Consider the following 19,881-nt stretch of genomic DNA (forward strand, 5'->3'; position numbering starts at 1 on the left):
ATCCATGTTGGGGCCAGACCAAGCTCAGAGACTTTAGATCAAAGTTGGAATCGGATTATTCTTCTTCAGACATCTCTATTCGTATCCGTATTAGCCAATTCAATGTTTAAATTACCAAATATCTTAATGCTGTCCTAATGCTAAGCTAACTAAGCTAAATGCCCTGTCAATGAGGATACTAGCCATAGGCTACAAGAGGGTATGCAGAATAAATTTAGCTAGTTAGCTTGTTAAAGTCTAAAATACATGTGACATTGCTCCTCCTAAAAAACATCTTAGGACGTATTTATACAAAATCAACAGGTCGCTAAAGATTTTCGCGTAAAACTGCGTGTGTTATCGCTGTTTATATCAGTTTCTCAGCTTTCAAGTTACTCATGGTGAACTCAGCTAGCAAAGTTGATGGAGTGACAACAACAGAGGGGAGGACCGCTAGCATGAGGACACATGCCTGTTCGGTGCGCAGGGTGGAGCTGTCCACCACCACACCGAACACCCTTGAGAGACAAATGGGATTAAAACATCTTGTCTCATTAGGCAGCGACCGGGGGACGAGCAGGAGTCCCTGAGTATCTACAAACTAATCCTCCTGTTGGACAGTGAGTCGTGTGTGTGTGTACAGTAGTAGCAGCCCCCACATGGCTGCAGGAGCCCGGAGCTGTGTGTAGAGAGGGGAGAAGGTCCTGAACACACAGGGGAACCGCTCCGTCTCTGCTGATCTGTCCCGGCTTCAGTCCCGTTAGATGACAAACGCGCTTCATCCCATGTTGTTCACCGGGAGCCCAAAGCTGTCGAAGGAAAAGCCGAATTGATCTCAACACAAAATGATGCAGCTACTGGCTGCTGTTTGAGGATAGACGGAGCTGAGGACCCTGGGAGCACTTATCGATGTTATCCTCAGCAGCAGATATATTATAGTAATTTATCTTGGACAGAGAGGCCAAGCAAGGTGTCAGGTAAGTTGATTCATTTTCTGTCTGTTTCCACAGATGCTCCTGTTTGTCATTGTGAGTGTAGGCTGATAGTACGGATGTGCGTCGACCAGCCAAACTTTGCTGGATAATTTCAAAGAAAGGATGCGAGATGATTTATTTTTCATCCAGTCAGTAATGATCGGTGACTCCAGGCGCTATTGCCAGCGGTAGATTAATAGTGCCGAGAATAAAGGAAACAAATGAGTAGCGATACTCCTCATCAATTATGCCAGACAGCTCAAGCAGACATATTGTATAACACTATAAGAAAACGATTAAAAGTGGTTGGCCGCCGCTAATTTCTTTTCGCGCTGTGCCAGAAATCCCCCTCGGAGCAGCTAATAAAATTGAAAAGCCTAAATATTGATTCAGCGCAATCAGTAAATGAATGGCCGGGTAGCCCATTGAGGACGGAGACAAACGCTTCCATGGTTACATCCAGGATCTCCAGTGTGATTACTGCGCTTTGTGTGGGTTTTCTCTCTCCCACTGAAATAAAACAACAATTCAGGGGGAACTGCCACACATGGTGAGCTGGAGACCCTCTCATAAAGGCTCCGTTGACTAATCTATAGGCTTACTCTGGCCATAAGTAATCTTGGCACACTTTGAGTTGCGCACATGTGCTGATACTGTTAAATCGAGTGCTGCCCGGAGCCTCATTGTGCTGCTGCTGCTTCTTTGCGTATTTTACGCAGATGTTGCAGGCTCCACAGTTTACACCAGCTGATGGGGTGGGGTTTTTCAGTCCTTGAATAATTGAATATGTCCACCTTATCGCTAATTGATTTGACATGATGTCATCTTGGTGCGTCCCTTGCAAATCTCTTTTGTTGCCTCCTCTGTGGCGCCTCAGCAGAGTTAAATCCCTTTTCTCGCTGGGGAGGAAGGGAGGGAGCTGCCTCTGTATCCATTCAGCACTTACACCTGCTCCTCCTCAGCGCCAGCCTTCACTGTTAACTGTTTCTGAAATGTGTCTTTGTGTACAAGGCTCACATCATTGAAGCAGATGAAGAAGAACAGTCTTCTCCCTTTGTTTGCAAAGAAGCAGCAAAACTTGCCATGAAATTTTCACAATTTCATATCCATACCCAGACCTAAAATCTCTATTTCCATCATCACAGACGCACAGGTCACAGTCTGCTTTCTGTAGATTTGGATTCTCTAAGATCCCCACTTGCTCGGAGCTCAGGTCCTTTGTTTGTCTGTGTTTATGTCATCGCCTGGCAGGGGTCAGCCCCCAGTCGCCTGTGTGAGGGTCTGAATGTGATTCACTGGGCGGAAACTGTTTTACTGCCTGCCTCTCTCCCCTTCTGTCTCCCCTCTCTAATGGCTGTGCAGTACAAAAGGGGACAGTGCCATAAACAGAGGCTGTTCATTGATGAAAGGTGCTGAAGTGTTGCACATTGCACACAGGATGAGATTGATGTTTGCTGGGGATGAGAGAGGGCTTGCATTCCCAGCGTGTGGGGATAGAGGGAAATAGTGGTTGAAGGCACGGCTCTACATACACTGAACCACCCTGCAACAGGCTGTGCCTGCCTCTGTGCACCATGGATCACTGTTGGGGGCATGAGTTGTAAAGGATGTCTTAATCTGCTGCATGGAGGACATATGTGAAGTTGAATTTGAACTTTGCTTGGCTTGTACAGATGTACAGATATGTATTTACAGTAATTCCATATTGACCTGCTTCCAATCATATCTGCACTATAGTTAGATTAAAACACAAGTTTTTTTTTTCTCATGTTTCTGCGTCTTCCTCTTTAATAATCACATGAAAACTCATGCCCGAGGAGAGCAAAGTTAATTTATAGCGCATTATTTTAAGTAAGCACCTTGCAAAATGTTGATTCTCCTCAGTGAGAGCTCTGGATTTACATTTTTCATGGTGTTGGAGGAGAAAACCAGCAGACCTATGCCGACTACACACCTCTTATTAGTTATGGTCTGGTTTTCATTTCCACACCTTTAGAGGATAAAATGTTGCACCTACTTTCCCACTTCTCCCTCAATTGACCATTTTCCTTAGAAGTACATGCAGTAGAACAATTCATAATCGCATGGTGCAAGACAGATGTAGACCATAAACCTGCCACTTTTAACTATACTGGGAGCTGACTGGGCTCACTGGATGCTTATGTGAGTGTATGGACTAAAGGTGTTAACATTTTTGAAACACCAAACCAAATTCACATGACTTTTTTTTTTTTTTTGAGCAAAAGCTTCTGAGAGGTGGAAGGTTTGAAATACATCTCAAAATTATTTGTGTTTTTAAAAATAATGGGTGAGAATTTAAACAGTTGTGCTCCCCAGAGACAAATAAGACCGGAACTATGCAAGTTCATTCACATCTTCCTGTTGTTTGACTTGACTGAGATCATCAGGTCTGATGCCAACATGTCCGGAAACCCTGAGAAGGTTGATTTTTAGATTTAGTGAATGGACAAATTCAAGTCGTAAATAAGTCTCTTATAACGTTCTCTGGGATTTTAATGCTTTGTTTTCAAAAATCGTTTGACAGTTCATGCTTACGCACAGGAGACAGTATCATGTTTTAGTAGTTGTTGCCCTTGGAGCAGAGGGACAGGAAAGCGGTGGGCCGTCAGCGATGGCCAACAATCCTGAGGTCTCTTTAGTGGGCCTGACCAACCACATATTGTTCCCGGTGAGAGGATGGTAGTATGGTCGCTGCAGCAAACCCTCGGTCATGACCTCGCCGTCAACTCTCATAATCGTGCTCTCATACATACACACACGCATGTACACGTACGCACACTCTTATTGTTGTATCTTGTGCTCCGTAGGGGCAGCGGGGAGCCCTCCCACAGCTGCTCAGCTGCTCCATTCGAGTATTAAACTTGAACTCTGACCTCTTGTGATGTTAGTAAAGCCGGTAGCCTCACATAGGTCGGCCTCAGAGCCTCTCCTACCTGCTGTGCTGAGCATCACGCATGACCAGTTCCTCTATTAGGTCTAACAACGATCAATAAAAAAAAAACACTCAACCGCAGATATTTTAATTAATCACTAACAGTCAAATATTAATTTAACTTTGAACATTTTTCAAACATTTTCAGCACATTCTATCATAATTACATTGAAATCCTGTTAAACTGAAGCACCTATGCTTCATTTAAACTTGCAAACTGGATGGAAAATCATTGCAGGAAGCACACAGAGCAACATCCTTTCTCAGATGTCAAAACATAGTGAAAAGTAAAAAAACATTTAGGATTAGCTGTTTCCTCTGGCCTCTGGTTCACATTAGCTTGGCTAGACTCTGTACAAATTAAATTAAGTCTTGAGGACTGTAAAGCAGGAAATCTTCTTCTTCTTCTTCTTCTTCTTCTTCTTCTTCTTCTTCTTCTTTTTGATCATTGAATGACTTGTTATCCCTGAACGATAAATCTGCTCCACAGCCTTATTTGATGAATGAACACACTCTTTGGCTGCTCTTCACTGGTCACATTCTTTAAAGGCCACTACATGCATGGGTCCCTCTGTCCATCCATAAATGCTTGTGAGTTCTACCCCTCGCCTACATGTTTTCAGGGGAGCCACATGGAACACATCCCTTGGTGGTCCCTGCTTCCTGAACTAATTTAGACAGGCCAGGTTGAAGTGGGTCACACTTTACGTTTGGCTGGAAGGACATCATGCCTGTCCATCCTTTTACACCTCCGTCTTTGTGAGTACCACTACTGCCTCCCAGTAGGGTTTGTGTGTGTGTGTGTGTGTGTGTGTGTGTGTGTGTGTGTGTGTGTGTGTGTGTGTGGGTGTGTGTGTGTGTGTGTGCGTGAGACAGAGTGAAAATGAAAATAAGTGCGCTTCAGAAAAGAAGGGTCAGAGCGTCTATTTAAAACATAAACCTGTTGGTGTGGGTCACCAACTCTTTGATTGATCATCCGAAACTCCTGCTTCTCTCCATTACCCTCTGCCATCCCCCAGTGTGTGTGTATGACCCATTCTGTATTATTTCATCCACACATACACCCCCCCTGCATCTGCCCAGTCCCTTACACCAGCCCCTCTTTCTTTCTCTTCTTTTCTTTCTCTGTTTATCTCTCACTTCCCTCATTGTGCTGTAGTTGGTCACGGCAGAGGAATTCCACGAGTAGGTGGGGGTTGCTGATCCAAGCACGGCTGAGAGATGGCAGTGTGTGTTTATCGTCATAAAAAGATGCATTTATCACCTTTCTCTGGATGCCTTTCATTATGGATTATAGCTTTGTGAGTACAACATGGCAAGAGATCAGGATCACATAGATCACGATGGAACGCACCCTGCATCTTTCTGTTGCACTGTGTGCTCTGTGAAGCACTGCAGAGGAGGACTGGTTCAGATCAGACTGAAATGTTATGGAATGCACCTGTGGGCACCTGTAAGTGCACCGCTCACAGTCACAGTTGAAAGCATTGAGCAGCACTTTTTAAAACCGCTCTTTTTGTTATTTTTCCTGTATGATAATCGGGATCTGTTGACCACACTTGTGTAGGGATTTGCTTCCTCTTCAATCCTGCCATCTGGCCCTTAGTTTTCCAAAGCTGCAAAGGCCTCAAAGAGGGGCTCTCCCACACCTACTGTACCGAGGATGTGTGTGCTGTGCGCCTCCTTGTTTAGGAGTGATAGAGGAGAGCGCAGAGAAAAGACGGAAGTCTGAATAGGATGGTTTGGATTCAGTTGGGAGAGGAGGCCAGCATGCCAAAAAGTGGGACAAACAAAAGAATGGAGAACTGTGGCAATTTTAGAAATGCACATGAAACACAAAAAGGAGCATGAGCGAACAAAAGCCTGCTCCTTAAAATTGTGTGCTGGTCAGTGAATCGTAAAGTCCCGCTTCTTCTCCAATGAAAATACACCCCCGTTCTTGGTTGCCTCTCTGTTTTGGGAACTCTTTTGAAATGCAATTAGCATTTCATCCAGGCCCAACCGGTTACATGCAATGAAGTAATACCCTTTCTAATTTGGCCCTTTGGTCTGCGAGACTGTGGAGAGCACAACCTTGTTTAATCCCCTGAAAGTGCTTTTCTGTCTGCCTCCATCACTGTGTGTCATACAGGCTAATCAGTCAGCCAATGCTCAAACTGGAAAATGCTCTAAATTGCTCACGCACTGGTTCCTACTCAATTGGAAGCACTTTCCACTTTCTATATCCCTTCCTTCCCACTGTTTTCAAAGAAGAAGAAAAAAGTCTTGTTTTTAGTTAGAGACGAGAGATGCTATTGGCTCAACTTAAGAGCAGTCGACCACGGCTGTGTGGACAATACCTCAGGAAAACTCTCCCTCTCTGTTTCTTTTTTCACAGTAAAATGCACACTTGATTGGCAGCCTCTTGCCCCTGAAGGAGAAATGCCTGGTTGAAAAGTATTGTCTGACAATGGCTGGAAGGCTGACCTCATGCATTTTTGTTCTTTAGAGAGGTATTCATTCAAGTGTTTTCTTGTCCCCGTTATGTGGAATGGCATAATTTGGCCACAGTTCAGCAGACTGCCATCCCCATTCCCCAAAAATCTCTCCCCCCCTTCTTGTTGGACTAATGGTAGGTTTTCTGTTTTTCTCCTCAAAATAAATAGAATTCTGTTTTTGGGTAGAGCTCTCCAAAATAAGACCAGTGAGTAACACAGAGTTTTGTCAGATTTAATGATCTATGTTTTAGCTCTACTCGCTTATTAAGTTTCTTAATTTCTTCTCCCCAACTTCCCTGTATGGCGAGAACATTGACTGATCTAAAAATACCAGGGGGAGAAACTACATGTGAAGTGCAATTATGGGCTTGTGAGTTGACCGGGTATGGCAGCCGCGGCTGTGCCGGGCTGAGAACGGACGGTGGGTGGTTTCTGAGGTAGGACCCGACACACATTGGGCTGGTGGCATTGCTTAGCGTGGAGCGCAGCTCAAACAGAAAACAATCCAATAAACAGAGCAGAGAAGGCACCGTGGGTTTGAGCCAAACACATAGCCTGAGACTTATAAAAGTGAACTAATACAGCAGCCTGTGAAATGAGAAATGAGAAACTTTTGTTTATAGGCATTAAATAATACGATTTCATTTTTTCGATTTCATTTTGAGTTTAAGGTGTGGAGACCTTTAACAAACAATTTTTTTTCAATGCATTTTAATAAGGAGTTTTTCATGTTTAGTCTGACCCTTGAATAATAACCTGGCCATACAACCACAAGGCACTTCCATTTTCCAACTGCTCATATCCCCCTTGGTGGATGTACAATTATACTGCACTTAAGGGAGCTGCAGCGTGCAGACCTTTCACATGTTTTCATCAGACGTCACCCCTTACATTATATATAAATGCAGATTGATATACATGAAGGCCTATTATCAGCTCTTTCTGTGTGCCTTTCTGTCTACCACATCATCTGTGTGTGTGTGTGTGTGTGTGTGTGTGTGTGTGTGTGTGTGTGTGTGTGTGTGTGTGTGTTGCTGTTTGCTTATCTGTTTATCCCTGTCAGTATCAGCCATAGTGTCTGTTTGTGTTGTTGGTTTTTCATGTGAATTTGTCCTGAGGAGACGCACAAGTGTTCCAGGAACACTGTTATATTAGTTGATGTTAATGACAGAGCAGTTTCTTTTTGTGGCCAGACTGACTCCAGATCACCGACCAGAGCTGTAAGATTGATGAATGAGATCCCACTGCAGGCCTCCCACTGTCAGACAACTGGAGATCCCTTTCTGTGTGTGTGTGTGTGTGTGTGAGTGTGTGTGCATGTGACCAACTGCCGGATATAACCACAAGCTCCTCACCAAGGGCGTCTCAGGACCAGGGAAGCCTCAGGGCAGGGATGCCTCATGGGAAAGCCCTTGATTAAAACTCGACAGACTGTTATCCCACACACCCTCTACCAGAAAGGAAGTAAGAGTATTGCTTTCCTCCTTTAAAGCTTCCAATACCGAGTATTCTCAGTTAAATAACTAGGGGAAAGGCAAAGTCCTTGACAATGATTGTACTGTACAGAGGCTGGTACTTTACCTCGAGAAGCTCCTGGTGAGCTGAAGTGGCAAAAAGGATGACAAATTCTGTGATTCTTGTGACAAAGAAGATTTTTTAGCTTGCAAGGAGAAATTCAGGTCACTCACTGTCAAACTGTGATGTCGACAGTCAGCTGACCAACCACAGACGGCACATGGCATATTCCATTCCGTGAATCCTGCACTGTCACGCTTACTACCATCCTCTGACTGTGAAGTCTCAGGCTCACAGTGAATAATTGATGCTAGAGATTACGACACATAGGCCACTGTCAGGAGAAACCCTAGAGGCATCAACACTGAGCCCTGACCCCAGGAGCAGCCCTGCAACCAGACACCTCCTCAGCACCTCTGACAGGGATATCCAATAGATCAGTGAGTGAGTGTGTGCGTGTCTGGTGTGTCTGCAAAGGATCTGATGTAATAGTTTTACACCGGTAGGCTGCTTTAAGAAGGGCTGACAGGTGACGGGGTCAAACCACCACTGACCAGCACTGATACTATCACTGTGACTGGCCATGGCGCTTATCACGTTTGAGCCTGCAGAGAATGCTCTCTGGTGTTGAGTGATCCATCACAGAGACACAGGAAAAGGGGTATGTCTCCAAGACAGAAGGAAGCGATAAGATGTGTGACAGAGATCAGAAGAGGAGTGACTAATTGAAAGTGGATGCTGAAGGGATACTCTAAATATAGTATATGTGGGTTTGTGTGTGCATTTGCATGTGTGTATGTGTGCGGCGCCTATGCATTGTTCCTTTTAGCTTTGATCTGAGCTTAGCTGGTGGAACGAGTGGACTTACTGACACTCATGTTGTAGCTCAATGCCCAGCGCTAAGAAACTTTCCTGGCAAGCGCAAAGCCTTCTTGTGTAAGAGGACCATAATTCTAAATCACTCTGCATATTGAAAAGAAGAAAGAAGTTAGCTGGAAGTATTATGCACTGGACAAAAATGGTTATGGTGAAAGCAGGTTCAAGGTCAAGGCTTAACCAGATAATAATCCGATTTAAACGACAGCTTTGGGCATTTGTTTGTGAAGAATGATTCAGGATTGTTCCAGGCCAAAGGTTCATTTTTGTCTGAGCCTGATGACGTATTAAAGAGTACACAACAAGTAAAAATGGATTGTTGTTCTGTTGTGGATGACTACAGTGATGTGCAACACATATTTAGCCAGTACTATATTTAGTGGGTAATACATATTTATTGGACACTGTGTGTGTTCCAGGAAATAAAGTAATGCAATATAAAAGAAAAGTCAGCTGACTGAGGTCAGACTCACAGAATAAGTCAATAAAAGCAATTTTGGATGTTCAGAACGTGAAGTCTCTTTAGTTGTGGTGTTGTCTGTGGCTTGTTGGAGCGCCAGGTCCCAGAGTCCTGGTCCCAGCCATAATTTTGTGTTTCTCTGGCCCAGGATATTTGTGATGGACAGTGTGTTTTCATGCATTTCAGAGCTCTCCAGTGTTCTGGCCTGTCACCCAGCTGTCTGTCTGAGCATTGAGACCGTGCATTTTGGATGCATATGCTGACTGTGCCAGCTCTTGCAAATGCATCCATGTATGCAAACGTGTGTGTGTGCGCGTGCGCTCGCATGCATGCAACTGTGTCTCTGTACACCTCTCTACATGGACTCTGACTCCCAGCCTTATCAATGTCAGAGGTCTGCGCCAGGCACTCCATGCCGCCTATTGCTGTGACAGACAGATCCTTGGTCCCCCTGTAGCCCCCGGGGTCAGGGTTGGCACAATGCATGATGCCAGCACAAAAACTGCCATGCCGCTTATAAAACCTGCACCATCTACATAGCATCTGCTTTGTATTAGGGACTTTGAAGGAAGTGCCGCATCAGGGTCAGTGGATGTAAAAGAGACCACCCCCCTGTTTTGGAGTAAGGGGTTAGGAGGTTAGAGGGTTGGATGCTTGCTACCATCCATCTTAAAGATTGTGGTCTAAGCAATGTTAGGCAATCATTTGGAAGTGAGGTTTTGAGGCACAAAGATTTTCTGAAGAAACAGTTTGTGGGAAGTCAGACTTCTTGTTCTGAAAACAGAAAGCAGACATGAAATGTAGAGACTGAGATCCCCTGAAAATGTTCTCTTCTATATGGTAAGATTGTAATGATGTGACGATGTTTTGTTATGAACAAAACGGACATTTGGTGCCGTTACCGTGCAATATACAGCAAATCAATTTGACAGGCAAGTAGATATACAGTAGCAGGTGTCCACATGCTTTGAAATTACACCCTCAGGTGCACCATTGCTGATGACAGTGTAGCTTAGACTAGTGTAGACTTATACCGTGTGAGGCAGTCCCAGTGACATGGTGCAAGAGAGAAGGTTTATAGCTTTTAATTCAAGCTCTCGGTCAGTGGTGCAGGAAGTTCTCAACCCCAGGACGGAGAGAGGGGTGGATAACAGGATTTATTCAGCCCTGGCCCTCCTTTGTCCAGCAACACACTCACCTCTCATCCCCCTTAGCCTCACCCTCTGTTCCCCACTGTCCAGCCCCGCTACCCAAGAGCTCTAAATCCTTTTTTGATGGATTTCCCAGCAATCTCTCCACTGCTGGCATGTGTGTGACCCATGCACACACACGCACACGCACTCACACACACACACGCCCCTTGACATGAACTCTATCATACAAACTCTCACACTCGTGCATATGCTGTCTCTCCCTGTCACATACACACACTCATGACATCTGCATCAATTGATTCTGACTGTATCTGTCAACCAACAACTTCTAATGCTGATACAGTGTCTTGTTCTCCTCTCTGAGCTGACAAGCTGATTGATGGATGGTTACTATTTAAACACCGGCCAATACTGAGAATAACTCAGATTGATATAACAGCAATGGAACATATGAAAAATGGGATATTTTCAATGTCCAACTTTCCTAAACGATTTCTGCTTATGAAAAACGAACCAAACAGCATGACTTCATCCACCGTAGCTGCTGATGTTCTTTTTCAACCTTGTAATTAAGAGCAAATATTTTTTTAAAAGACCTCACGTGTTCATGCTGTTGGCAAGGCTGTGTGGTGCAGATTATGAATGGGATGGGTAAAAGGCAGCAGGGAGGGGAAAGGCAGGACAGAGTCGCCGCATTTCAGCTGTAAGCTGGCTCCACCCCGCTTGTCATGCTGTGTTGTTTTGTTGTGTTAACCATGACAACTGTCTGAGTGGCTCCATCCATCTTAAGGATTATTCTGGGTGAGAGAGCTGAGCAGGAGAGGACAGAGGAAGAGGAGAGGAGAGGGAAAGCAGAGGACAGATGAGATGAGGATGATTTGAGGAGGAAGGAGAGCAGAAAAGATAATTAGAGAGAGAAGAGAGTGTTGGCAGCGCAGAATTGAGGCTTCATGCTGAATTACTGAAAGTACCTTGAGTGATCACATTTATTCTGGCATGTCATTAAATCCATGTGGTCCAGAAGAATAAACTCAACAACAACTGCCATAACAGTTATGACAACATGAGGACAACGGCCGTTGAAATTATGGAATAATGTTATGAATCATTCAGACCACAATGACCAGCAAGCCTGCCAGTCAGCCTGGCTGCACATTTTCAGAAGGCTTGTTGAACATCTGGCCACTCAGTACTGCCTGTAGATCCGTTTCAATGTAAACTGGTTGTGTATTTTTTTAATTTTAACATCAGCTTTATTAGAATTAATGATATGGTGACATGCCCACCATGCATGAAGTGGATATTTTACTCATCACAGACAATGTTTCTGATAAGTCTTAATTTTTGTCTGTGATTTCTTGGCAGGGAAGCTTCCCTGCTGTCCTCATCTCTCTTGTTTTACTCTGAGTTCTCTCCATCCTACATCTTTACTCTCAGTACTGTTCACAGAGGTCTCTAAGATTTTGATCTGATGTGAGTTTTTCTGCAAAGTGAGTTGCTTGTCTGAGTGATTATGAGTAGATGATCATATTCATTTTTGGCTTGAATTTATGCAGCGTTATTGAGTATTAGAACAGATCTGAACACTGAATCTGCACTGTATTTATGTATGCACTGAATGAGCTAAAAATGAACTTTCTGTAGCTGTCTTCATTTATAAAACTCCTCAGAACTTACCCATATTGGCCTCTGTTTTATTTCAGTATATGTATTATGTCTATGTAGCTTTCCTCCAACTTTTTTTTAAATTTCCTTCACATGTTTTCCCTTTTCGTAGGAATGCTCCCTGTCCTCCTGCTAGCTGGGTTGATTCTGGCTCTGTCCATCCCTGGCACTTCGTCTGAGTCAGCCACGCTGCGGTTCTTGGGCCAGACTGACTTTGTTGTCAACGAGAGCAGCACAGCTGTGGTCCGGCTGGTTGTGGAGAGAGTGGGAGACCCGGTCAATGTGACTGCTTTGGTTCTGGTAAGACACAGGACAAGCTCAGCGCTGATGACTCATTGCATTTCCTACTACTCGTCAACCTGTCAAATCACCTATTCTGTCTTTATCTCGTCACCTTGCCATGTTGCTGAGCTGCCATGTTTATGTCCAGTGAGGAGAATCTGGGACTTTTTTATTTATGGCAGACGGTGGCCAGTGTGCAGACACAGTGTGTCTGTAGAAACTGTCTTGGAAGTCACTGAATGTGTTTTGGCTTTATGTTCTCCACATGGGGGCTAGTGTCAGCTGCTCACAGTTGGTGTCTGGTAAGGCGAGCTGGCCACTCAGTGGAGTGTGGTTGGGGGGTTTCCTATGCTTCTTGATATCTTTACCATATTTCTTCTTACCTGAATTGTTATACCTGGGCTCCCTTATTAGTCAACAAAATACTGTGTAATATCAGACTTTCTTTCCCGGAAACTAATAGGCATAGACAGAAGCACAGTGAAACTTGAAAGATCAAGCAGATAAAGGCGTCAGTGGAGAGGAAGGAAAGAGAAAGGAGCAAAAGATCTGCTCATGGAAAGTGCTGAAACAGGCAAAAACATCAAGCCCGGAGCATCCTATCGGCTCAGTTCTCGAAGGCACAAATCATGTACCTGCAGCATCCTGAGTTTACAGCCATCTTTGAGCTATTGTGCCATGTTGTCTCCATCTCTCTTGGGCCTTTCCTGTTTGTCTTCATTTCACACTTTCAAATAAATGTAGGAAGTATCTCAAACGAACAGAAAACAGGCATAGAAGCAGGAAGCTAACTTCAGTTAAATGCTGAGCGTCACAGTTTTATGTTTGCGTGTTTCATCCAGCTGGAGGGGGTCGACACCGGGGACTTTGAAGCCATTAATGCTGCAGCCTTTCTGCTGTCCACTGAGTCCAGTAAGACCATCTTCATCGCTGTGAAAGATGATGACTTGCCTGAAGCCGATGAGACATTTACCTTCAACCTTACCCTACAGGTAAATGCCCATTGTTTGTCTGTAAGTTCATGTGTGCGTATGTGCCAACTTTTCCTTTGCAGTTTTCAGTATGTCGCATTTTTGTACCAAATGTCTGTTTCTGGACTGTTGATGACTCCTTCTCCTCTTCCTCCCTCACTCCCAAGCTTCCTCTCCACAAAGTCCCACTGTTCTAATTCCCCAGACCGTCTTAAACCCAGCCACTAAGCAATAGAGAGTGGAGGCGGCAGCCACAGTAAGCCTGGGAGGCTGTGAGCTGCAGGGTCTTTGATGTCTCTGCTCTATAGGACTTTGTCAGGGCTGGCCTGGGTGGGGCCAAATGTTGTGTGTGTCTCTGAGGTTCCCCACTAAAAGACACCTTTGTGAAAAGAAACTAACTTTGACAGCCAGAGACTCACCACACAGTAGATTAAAGTGATTCTCTCTTTCACTGTCCACATTGACTTTGATGGGCATGTCCGTTCCGTGGATTTCATCTCTGTATATGTTGTGTGTTCACCATTGCAAGTGACACGTTAATGCACATGAAAGGTCAGTCTTTTGCAATGAATGAATGGGTTCACAAACAAGTACATTAAAATCTTTTCATGCATTTTTAGACTCTTTTGTTGACAATACCAAAGCCATCATATCACCAGAAGTGAAAACTTTATTCAATTCCAGTTACTGAAAGAAAAAAAAAACAGATGGATTTGGTTGCATTTATTCCTTCTGGAGCACGTTGTTGTGCTTTTGCCACTGTGCGTAGTCTTGTGTAAGATAGCCACAGACCTTTAGTTTGAAAATAATTTTTAATGTGTATACATTGTAAATCCTCGTCAAAGGAATTACCATCGCAGCCGTGGATGCCTTACACCTAGAGACTATCTCCATGGTTTCATGTAGCCTTTAGCTGTCAGGTTTGATTGATGAGCTCGGGGGGCCTGGTCTTGCTGTCCCCCTGTCTTATCCCTCGCTAAAAGACCTAAGGCAAAGGTCATTGTGAATCACTGGTTGTCAGCTATGTACATTTGCTAAACAGCAACAATGCTGAACAGCTGTCAGCAAGAGTAACTTTCTTCACAACATTTTCAATTTGATGCTGCATTTTTGTGACATCTGGTTAAAATCCAGTAGCGCAAGCCCATATTTAGCCTGCTACTAGAGTGAAAGACCAGATGAGGCCCACTTAGCCCTCCTGTTTACACTACAGCGGAGACAAAGCATTGGCCAAATGCTATCCTATCGGCTTACTGAAGGGCTGTCCCGAGGATAAATGTGTACTACAAAGGGGTGTCATAGATCAAGCACAAGAGGAAATAGCGAGTTGATCAGGGTACATTCATCATTTCTGACAGTTAAATCTGTAACATCAGTTTCAATTGAAGATATTCAGTTGAAAATATCAGACTTTGTTTGAAGTACGACAGAACAAGACTTGTTATATAGAAATAGTGTAGAATTGTTGTGGGCCAGAGCAGGTGCAGCCTTCCAGCCCTGTGTGGGAACAGAAGGGAGAAGCTCACAGTGGAGGGGAGGCAGGGCTTATGTGGTACTACATGTGTGTAACAAAGCTGGCTTTGACGTAGCCAATGTGTGTGCATGAATAACTGTATATTTTAGTACGTTTATGTAGTTGGGCACATGAGAGTGGTGTGTATGTGTGCGAGCAGCTTCCTGGCTCGGCCAGTGGCTTGGCTTTGTGAAAGCATGTGGATTCTGTGTCTGAGTTGACCGCTACAAGAGCTCAGCAGCGGAAAGAAAGCTCTGTTACAGCTGGGAAAAGCCTTGTTTGAATAGAGGGATGAATGCAAGAGGCCTTAGCACTTTCTTGTTTTTCATTTTCTCCTTTGCTTGCTCTCACCTTAACACACGCACACACAGTGGTTTTGCTCCCGACTTTCAATTGGACTGTGTTTGGCTGAGAAAAATGGAAAACATTTCAAAATTGTTTGGGGGAGAAAATTGTTTCTGTTTATCATCATGTCAAGACTCAAAGTCTCCTAGTCATTTTCCAGAGTGCCTGCACGTATGCTAATTAGCCTGTGTCCAGATGTTTGTATGTTGTAAGGGATTTTGGAAGTTTTGGTGGAAGCCTGTGCACTTGAGTTCAAACAAGGTGGTTCTGAGCAAAGTTGGTCCATGAGATGCTTGTGAAAACATTGGTAAGCTCCCTAATGGAAACCTTGGAAAGGCTGTGGTCTTCTCTTTAATAGGTTTCAGAAAAAGGAAAACCCTTCTTGCGCAGATCATAGGTTATGGTTCTTTTTGTCAAGTTAAAAACACACTGTGTAAACCTCGTGAAGTCACCATGTGATTTTAAGTACACCGAGACTTTACGTTTGTCAGGTCTTAGTGCCAGATCACAGAGCACAGCACAAATCCTGAAGAGGAGCCCCGCTGTGAGATAACCTGTCAAATCAACTGGGCTGAGACCAGTACTTCCTGTCTTTGTACCCTCTCACCAGGGTCTCTCAGTGCGAGCACAGAATTGAAGTGAAGACAGTGGATAAGGCAGGCGTTCTGGTTTTTCACACGAGCACCGGTGTCGGGGGAGGTTAACATGTGTTAAGGTATAAATGTGCTGTATATCTGGCCGGGTTTTATCTGACCATTTCAATTCTCCCTGCTTTCCAGAGCTCCTCTAATGGCGTGACACTGGGAACACCAAACAAGGCAACCATCACCATCCTGTCCAATGACAATGCCTTTGGAATAATTGCCTTCAACTCAGTAAGAAACCCCTGTGATCCACATGCATCTTCATTCGGTCTACATCAGTTCACCATTCTTCATCACGTTTGATTTTGATTTTCTTGAGCTGTTATATTACAATGGAGGAGACAGAGCTTGTCTCCATTTTCTCCTGAAAGGCAACTTCTCTGCTTGCCGTATAGCATTCCAAACTCGCTGAACACTTGCTGGAGGGTTAGCTACCAGCGATCGGCCACTATCGAAGCCAAGTTCCGATAGTTTGGAAAATGAGCATAGGAGGCTTCAGGAAACCAAGTCTTTGCAGTTTTTCTTTAAATTTAAACAGTTTTTTCTCAGGACAACCAAAGCTGTCTGGACTTCACCCTTTAGGAAACTGGCAGCTTCCTTTAAAGTGTGTAACAGATGCTGAATTGATTGTCCATTACTAAAACCAGCCTCAACTACACAGGTTGATAATAAATTCATCCTACTGTCAAAATGTCAGTCGCTGCATCAGATTCGAGCCTGTGGCCACCAGGATTGTAAAACTTAGCTGGGCATGCACTTACGTATGTCACTATTCTTCTAAGAACTGAGCCCCCTGATGTTTGTGAGTAGTAGAAGGTAAAGGGTTGGGGTGGAGTAATTTGGACCCACTATGGCAGAGAGGGGTTCAATCATGCCAGTATTGTGGTCGTGGGAAAAGTGACCATCTAGTGGTTGTGGGTTTCCAGGGGCAATTAAAACCACAACACTCCCTGGATTCACTTATCAGTGGGAGTTTATAGTGTTTCCATGGTAGCTGTGGTATATTGGGAGCTGTTTGCCCTACCACCCCCAGATGGTCTCAAATGCTGGATAATGATCTGGCTTGCTTAGAATCAATAAAGGCCTCCTGGCCTTGGGAGACGTGCTTATGTTAGAGTACTGAATTAATTCCTGTCTAGCATTTCTTTGTTGTATTTTCTTCTTTGTTTGCATTCTCCTGAATTTCTTTGGTTATGGCAAATTGAACTTGAGTTATGTAGACAAACAGAAGGGGATTTAATTTCCAAATCTCAAAACCACAATAAGGACTTCCAAATGCACTGAGACCGAATGTGATTATTACTCCTTGTTATCACGGAATATAGTTTTTAATGCTGCATCAGATTTATTTACTGAAACAGAATACACTATTCGGTTTTGTGCAGCTTGCACCACTTTATACTCGCTCTGATCACTTGCCTTTGCATCTCTTGTCTCTTTCAATACAAGTCACTTTCTTTATGTCCTTGAATCATCTGTAAAGAGATATTCAGCTCTCTTTTACTCCCTCCTCACCGCCCATTTGAACTCGTGTTAGTTTCTTATTGTAATTTTTCAAACATGACACTTTTCTTGGTTTATTAAATTCATTTATTATGATTGTGAGTAAGAAAATGTTGAAAAGGACTGAATTAACCTGACTGGGGCTCTATTTCTTTTCATGCCAGACTGAAGAGATTGTAGTCGATGAGCCAAGAGGAAGGAATCATTTTGTGCCTTTCACCTTAATTAGAGAAAAGGGAACTTATGGGACTGTGACCGTCAACTTTGAGGTGAGAGGGTCATGCACTGTACATAAAACCAACAAACCTGAGACACTCTGCTTTGTAGTATTTAAGAAGAACTGACAGTGTTGTTGTTATACTCTGACAAATGGTGTTCAAGATGTTTTTCCAAGTTTATCCCACTGGCTAAACAAACTCAAGTTTGGAGAACTTCGTCTCAAATTACATTACAAACCTTACAAACAACGAACATGCAATTATTTGACTACATGTACGCAATTCCATGGTTGGAAATAGTCCATTATTTATATGCAGCGTATTCATGATAATAGACACTCCATCGCTGTGACTCCTCCTGTTCAGATCTCTGAAGGTCCTAACCCTGCCATTGAGGACCTCAGTCCAGACAGAGGGAACATCACCATTCCTGTTGGACAGGCTGTCGTGTACTTCAGTGTCCTCATCCAGGATGACCAGGTATTGAATAAACTCCTCATTTAAAGCTAACTGACACTAATCTGTCCTTCCACCCGTCCCTCCATCATCTTTTTTAGACATTGTTAGTTTGATTCTTGGTTGACAAAAGTTGGAGGGACGATATATTTGGAAAATGCATTTTGGCACAAGGCTATCCAATGTGTTCGCCATTTTTAAAGGTCAATTTTTCAACGTTTGAAAGGAGCAAACATGTTTTTACAAGTTACATAGTGTTTTGAAATAGCTGCATAACATATACAACCCAATGTCGACGTGTTTCCTTCTCTTTGTCAGATCCCAGAGGATGATGAGGTGTTTTCAGTCAGGCTGACGGGTGTGGCAGGTGGAGCCCTCCTCAGGCCCAACGCCAGCAGCGTCCAGCTGAGAATCCGCCGTAATGACAGCCCACTGCGGTTCTCCCACTCGATCATGGCAGTACCGGAGTCCGCTGGAGTCATTGCCCTCAATGTGACCCGTGGTCGGTTGACTGAGGATGGGCCGCTCATTGGCTCCGTTGAGACTGAGGTTCCTTTCTATCAATCCAGTTCTTTGTTTACCTAGACCTTTGACCATTAAAGAATATACCACATCCACTTTAATTATATGCGCACAGTATATACAGTATATAGTGCAATTTTGTATAAACCATCTGGACTATACTGTCTTTAGGTCTCTGTAGATTACATGGTGGTGAGTGGTGAAGGACTGGGCAGCGCCACACCAGCTGTGGATTTCCTCGACCTGCAGCCAGTCAGAACAGTTACATTCCCCCCGTTTGTCTACAAGACCAGCCTGCTGTTCAAGATCAGTGATGACGACGTCCCAGAAATCGCAGAATCCTTCCATCTGGTCTTGCTGGAGGAGACCATCAGGGGAGATGCTGTGCTAGTATCACCCAATGCTGTGCTAGTGACCATCGAGCCCAATGATAAGCCTCACGGTGTGCTGTCAATCAGCAGCAGTGCGGTCATTCAGCCAATCACCATCAATGAAGACCTGACACAGAGGTGGATAACTGAATAGTCATGAGACTGGGATGGCATATGTTCTTTATTCTTTGAATGGTTTCTGTAACATCTTTAACAGCTTTCATGTGCTCAGTCTAAATTTAAGTGCAAGCGAAAACATCAGATTGTTGTGCCTTAAACCATCCTTTGTTTACTTCTCTATTCCCGTAGATTTGAAGGCATCATTATTGTAAGAAATGGAGGCAGTTATGGTGCCGTATCTGCTAACTGGTCCATCAGTAGGAACTCCAGTGACCCCTCCCCTGTGTCGGATGATTTGATGCCTGCGGCGGGAACAGTGAGATTTGCCGCCGGTCAGGTGACGGCTGTGATTCCAATAAACATTGTGGCGGATGATCTACCCGAAGAAGCAGAAGCTTTTCTTCTCAAGCTGCTGCCCGATACTGTAACCGGAAATGCAGAGGTTGACGAACCCATGGAGGTCAGTTCAGACGAGATCTTTGATGGGACAGTTTTTATTTATCTGTTTACAGCGACTCTGTGTTTCTACAAGGGGTTTTATAATAGAAGAGAGACTGAAGGCTGCACTTGTTAGGGAGCATATCCTCCAGATGTTATGCATGTGTTATGCATGTGTGAGGTACTGTAAGGTACAGTGGCAAACTTGGCACGTTTTGCAAATGTCGACCCCTTGGTGTGTCACTTCGCTCCGTGGGTGTTCCCTTAATGTGGCTGAATCAAAACAAAGCGGAAACAGCAGGCACACTCTGTGTGTGGTGTCTGTGTGTTGTTTTTTTTTTTTAGAACGTGTGGGTGAAATGGTGACAGGTTTTTTATAGCTTCCATCTTTGTCCAAGCCTCTTGGCCATGTGTGAAAGCAGTGGGCAGATCTAACTCTTGTTTA

At 44.1% G+C, this 19,881-nt stretch overlaps 1 protein-coding gene across 3 annotated transcripts in view; it reads left to right on the forward strand.

Moving 5' to 3' along the window:
* The first annotated feature begins 622 nt into the window (after window positions 1-622).
* adgrv1 (adhesion G protein-coupled receptor V1) overlaps window positions 623-19,881 on the forward strand; it is a 103,563-nt gene continuing 84,304 nt past the window's right edge. For all 3 annotated transcript variants that reach the window (XM_076730479.1, XM_076730480.1, XM_076730481.1), the window contains exons 1-9: window positions 623-956; window positions 12,166-12,353; window positions 13,178-13,327; window positions 15,944-16,039; window positions 17,476-17,580; window positions 17,896-18,009; window positions 18,304-18,534; window positions 18,679-19,016; window positions 19,188-19,458. In XM_076730479.1, coding sequence (XP_076586594.1) covers window positions 12,168-12,353; window positions 13,178-13,327; window positions 15,944-16,039; window positions 17,476-17,580; window positions 17,896-18,009; window positions 18,304-18,534; window positions 18,679-19,016; window positions 19,188-19,458 — 1,491 coding nt within the window. In that variant the 5' untranslated portion in view covers window positions 623-956; window positions 12,166-12,167. The remainder of the gene's footprint in view (window positions 957-12,165; window positions 12,354-13,177; window positions 13,328-15,943; window positions 16,040-17,475; window positions 17,581-17,895; window positions 18,010-18,303; window positions 18,535-18,678; window positions 19,017-19,187; window positions 19,459-19,881) is intronic.

Source organism: Chaetodon auriga, chromosome 5 (assembly GCF_051107435.1).
Source record: "Chaetodon auriga isolate fChaAug3 chromosome 5, fChaAug3.hap1, whole genome shotgun sequence".
NCBI lineage: Eukaryota > Metazoa > Chordata > Actinopteri > Chaetodontiformes > Chaetodontidae > Chaetodon > Chaetodon auriga.